Source organism: Populus alba, chromosome 1 (genome assembly GCF_005239225.2).
Source record: "Populus alba chromosome 1, ASM523922v2, whole genome shotgun sequence".
NCBI lineage: Eukaryota > Viridiplantae > Streptophyta > Magnoliopsida > Malpighiales > Salicaceae > Populus > Populus alba.
Window position 1 is genome coordinate 4,634,109 of NC_133284.1, and position 4,931 is coordinate 4,639,039.

Consider the following 4,931-nt stretch of genomic DNA (forward strand, 5'->3'; position numbering starts at 1 on the left):
TGTAGTTATCAAACACGATTTTATTTCTTTCTCTTATTCAATGGTCCCATCTTTTTTATTTAAATTAATTTTATATTTTCTATTCTAAAATAATACCTAGACTTTCAACATCAACACTTGCCAGTTGCCACCCATCCTAGCATTAATGCCCTTATCTTTCTACTTCCAAAAGAAAGTACTGCTCTCTGCCCTTATCTAGATTTATGGTCTGCGTATTTTTTTACACCAAATTCAATGCTGGTTTAGGAGTAGGATTAATCAAAAGACATCAATTTATTCATAAATTCTTTTAAAAGAGTGGATTAATTAATTATCATACACGTTGCTATTTTACAGGATAATAACGAAATATTCTTTAGCATGAACACTTGTCATCCATGAGATGCTTTCCCTCTCCTTCCAAAACAAAATTAATTTATCAGTAGCTTATAATTACATTTTGGTAAAAAAACAAGAGTAAAAAACAAGAGTACAAAACAATCAGGATTCCATACAAGGTTTATTAGTAATTAGCACTTTTCCACCAAACTGTTTGCTGGTTTAGGAGCTTTAATTAATCAATGGACATTAATTTATTCGCACACAAGATTATGTGGTGGAAGTTGAAGAAGAGCAGGCTGACGTAAACATCATGATTAAGCAGCACACAAAACCTTAAAAGAATAGCAGCTATAAATTCAGGACAAGGTGTTGACGATTCATATTACAAAAACTCAGTTACGTACCTATAAATACATCCGCTCCTAAATTAAGAGAAAAGGAAAACACCTCCCTCTCTCTGTCTCTCTTCCTTCGTTCTGCCACCAAACACGCACACATAATACATATATCAAAACAACATGGCTGTCCATACTTCATCACTTCCATGCCAATGCCAAACTGTCTGTGTCACCGGGGCTGGTGGCTTCATTGCTTCATGGATTGTTAAGCTTCTTCTAGAGAAAGGTTACTCTGTTAAAGGAACTGTGAGGAACCCAGGTTAGTTTATAATAATTGAGCAGTTGGATTCTTTCCCTTTCCCTTTCCTGTTAATTTAATGCTTTGTATTCGTGTTGTTATGCACAGCTGATCCCAAGAATTCCCATTTGAGGGAGCTTGAAGGAGCTCAAGAAAGATTAACTTTATGCAAGGCTGATATTCTTGATTATGAGTCTCTTAAAGAGGCTATTCAAGGGTGCGATGGAGTATTCCATACTGCTTGTCCTGTCACAGACGATCCAGTATGTTTCCTTTTTTTCTTTTCTTTTCTTTTCGGTACATTGGTAGTAAAAAATTTTATGCATTTTGTTTTTCGTAATTTCATGATGCAAAGTATGTTTTCTTCAAATTTGATGATTTTGTGTTACAATACTTGAAGGACAAGGTGATGGAGCCAGCAGTGAATGGAACCAAGAATGTGATCATGGCAGCAGCTGAGGCCAAAGTCCGACGAGTGGTTTTCACGTCGTCAATTGGTACTGTGTACATGGACCCCAACAGGAGCCCTGATGTTGTCGTTGATGAATCTTGCTGGAGTGATCTTGAGTATTGCAAGAGCACCAAGGTATTTAATTAATAACATGTGATGATTAACATAATTAAATAGCTCCTAATTAGAGCACTCAAAGCATACAGAGCAGGTGTAAATAAGAATATCTCTAAGATATCGTGATGTAAGTTCATTATTCCTTGCGTCATAGGACTTAATTACTGCATCTTGAAATCCTAATTGCCTGTCCTTCACATCTTGATGTAAGTTCATCCTGGAATTGCAGAATTGGTATTGCTATGGAAAGACTGTGGCAGAACAGGATGCATGGGATGTGGCTAGGAACAAAGGAGTTGACCTAGTGGTGGTGAACCCGGTGGTGGTGCTTGGACCATTGTTGCAACCCACTGTCAATGCTAGCATCCTTCACATCCTCAAGTACCTAACCGGCTCAGCCAAGACATATGCTAACGCTGTTCAAGCATATGTGCATGTTAGGGATGTGGCCGTAGCCCACATTTTAGTCTTCGAGACACCTTCTGCCTCCGGCCGTTACATTTGCTTTGAGAAAATGCTTCACCGTGGAGAGGTGGTGGAAATCCTTGCAAAGTTCTTCCCGGAGTATCCCATCCCCACCAAGTAAGTTCTTATGATTTTGAACAACTGTATAATAATCACGAGCTTAACATCTCTGACAAACTACTTCAATGGAAAAGTTAGAATAAATTGGCCTTTTCTAACGTCATGAAACTTGTATTATTTTTCTAACCTATTTTTCTTTCATGGTCCTTTCCCGATTTTTCTTCAAATCTTCATTAGCAAAATTATATTATGATTTTAAGAAACAAAATATTTGCATAAGAAAGTCAAATTTTTTTTTTTTTTTTGTTTCTTCCTGTCTTGATGTTCACTCTTTTTTTTTTCCTTTTTTCTTTGTTTTTTTTTAGCATTTACCAATTTTTTTTTTATATATATAATGGAGACAAGGAAAATTAAATAGACATGAAAACAAAATGGTGAGGATTGAATGGGTTAGCAATACTAAATTGTCTTTGTCATAATGATTTGACAAAACTGGTGCAGCAAAAGGGTCCTCACCAACCCCATCATCGTCTGTCATATTTTCCACGATTTGTACTGCACAAAGTTAATGGATCACAAGTTAAATATTGCTTTGTTATATATATTTCAAATTTTTTCATGGAGAGTTAGGAAGAGGATTGGGTCCTATATCCTAATCTCATGCAACTATATGCTGCAGTACTTGTTTGCCTAATTGCAGTGCTTAAGATCAGACAAGTTGATTGAATGTTCCTAGTTGGGTTGCTAAGGTTATACGAAACAGTTTTTTCTGCTGTCTTCAAATAAACCTACCAAGTTTGTAGAAAGAATTAATAATGTTGTGTGTTTTATTCATATTGAATATTAATATTTTGTATTGCTATGCATTTGCAGGTGTTCTGATGAGAAAAACCCAAGAAAACAAAACTACAAGCTCACAAACCAGAAGATCAAGGATCTGGGCATCGAATTCGTCCCAGTGAAACAGTGCCTGTATGAAACTGTTAAGAGCTTGCAGGAAAAGGGTATCCTTCCAATCCCAAAACATGTTGAAGACTCTGTGAACATTCAATATAAAAGCTCATTTATCAGCAGGGTATAGGTCCACACCTCAAGTATGGTTGCAGTTGTTTGTAAAATACATACTAAAAAAAAGAATATACTAAGAAAGAATATCAATGTCAGAGTGTAAGTGTTACTGTCTTCTATACCTCTAATTGTCTTCGTGCTTTTTTAATCCTTTTTTCAATGAATGTTTTAATCCCTAAATTAATCAATTATTGGATTAACTTTTGAGTGTTCCGCTTGTTTTTTTTTGTTTTTTTTTTTTTTTCTTGCAAGTTTAATCCAATATCAATCTCTGGTGGCTTCCCTTGGACTGAGAATTGATTATCTATCTTCCAAAATAAGGTCTAAAAATCGAAAAAAGCTTATATAATGATAGTTGCATGTACATCTCGTAGCACCCTCCTAATATAATTAATAAAGGATGTCAATTTCTCTTGCTCTTATTCCCTCTCAAAATCGCTAGGATGCCATCTCTGTATAGATCAGTACATACCCTTTTTTGTGGAAGACGAATCTAAAGTCTAAACCAAGGCACTTAGTAGTCAGCGAACAACATCACAGTCAATTTCCAGTAAAGCTCAGACAATGGTGGTGGTACCAAATTATGCACACATACAGATTAGAATTAAAAAAAAAAAAAAACATTTTGGATAAATCTGATATCAGTGAGAGGGAAGTCGGCGCTTAGTAGTCAGCGAACAACATCACAGGCAATTTCCAGCAAGGAGCCACATAGTCCACGGACATCAGTGTGAACTATCAAGGAAATAGATTATAATCGGGTCCAATCCAGCCAACATAACAACTTTTCTATGTTTTTTTTTTTTACTTGGGCTAGATCCAATCCAACCATATGAGCCGGGCTAAAACAAGTTTAGCCCAGCTTGGTTGGGTTGGCTGATTACTCAGCAATCTTTTTTTATTTTTTACATGTTGGGCTAGAATGGGTGCAGCTAGCTTACATGGTCATTAGCTCAGCCTAGCAATCATGTTAATTATTTTGTAGTGCGTGAATATTGAAGATTCACGTTTTGCAAGTAGATTATGGGAAAATGAGGGAAGGTAGAAGAAGAAGAAGAAGCTCACCTGGCGTAGGAGACGTAATTGTTATCACTAATCTGGCATGAGGACAATGAAAATGCTAGTGGCTCATGGCGGTGCTGAGGGGTTGCAGAGGTGTTGGGTCACCGATCATCATGGTGTGTGTGAGGTGGTGGTGGTGGTGACGGAGGAAAAGAAAAGAGGCGGTAATGGCATAAACAAATCGAGGGGCTGATTTTTCACCAACTTTGGCTTCTAATTTCCTAATGCTCAATGCCTCGAATCCACCCTTATTTATAGGGAGTGAAAGAGGGTATTTTGTATTTGTTGATGACAGATCTTGACCCTTGATTCAGCCTAGAAGGATCTCAACCATTGCTTAATGTGACCATTATGAACTGTCAAATTTTGACAGTTAAAGGCTACATGAGTTGGTCTCTTTGGGCTAGTGCCACAATCGTTGTGGTGTCAATATGTCAGAAGGAACCATATCGAGGTATGTTTTGTCAAATTTGATGAAGAGACGAAGCATTAAATGCACCTAAAAAGTATCCATTTGTGTATACTACCAGAAATTCGCTTAATAGCAATGGAATCACCGACATAATATTTCTGTCGGTAATTTGAGGTTGAAATTACCAACGTACACTTTCCGTCCGTAATTCGATCGGTAATTACTGATGGTGTTAATCCGTCGGTAATTATCGACTGAATTACGGACTAAAAGTTCGGAATAAAGAAAAAAAGGGCGGGTTGCTGACGTGGAGGTTTTGGCGGGTGATATTTCTGACAT

The 4,931-nt window shown here is 36.9% G+C and overlaps 1 protein-coding gene across 1 annotated transcript; it reads left to right on the forward strand.

Moving 5' to 3' along the window:
- Window positions 1–712: 712 nt before the first annotated feature.
- Window positions 713–3,306, forward strand: LOC118053528 (cinnamoyl-CoA reductase 1-like). The gene is made up of 5 exons (XM_035064809.2): window positions 713–978; window positions 1,066–1,220; window positions 1,358–1,543; window positions 1,755–2,107; window positions 2,924–3,306. Exons 1-5 carry the CDS (start codon window positions 840–842, stop codon window positions 3,129–3,131), a joined length of 1,041 nt encoding a protein of 346 aa, XP_034920700.1. The 5' UTR covers window positions 713–839; the 3' UTR covers window positions 3,132–3,306.
- The last annotated feature ends 1,625 nt before the right edge of the window (window positions 3,307–4,931 follow it).

What these genes read in the sequence shown, in the direction of transcription:
- LOC118053528 (XM_035064809.2), top strand. Translation starts at nt 840, where the DNA reads ATGGCTGTCCATACTTCATCACTTCCATGCCAATGCCAAACTGTCTGT. An exon ending in AGGAACTGTGAGGAACCCAG is followed by an intron (nt 979 to 1,065) that starts GTTAGTTTATAA and finishes TGTTATGCACAG; the next exon opens with CTGATCCCAAGAATTCCCAT. An exon ending in AGTATTGCAAGAGCACCAAG is followed by an intron (nt 1,544 to 1,754) that starts GTATTTAATTAA and finishes CTGGAATTGCAG; the next exon opens with AATTGGTATTGCTATGGAAA.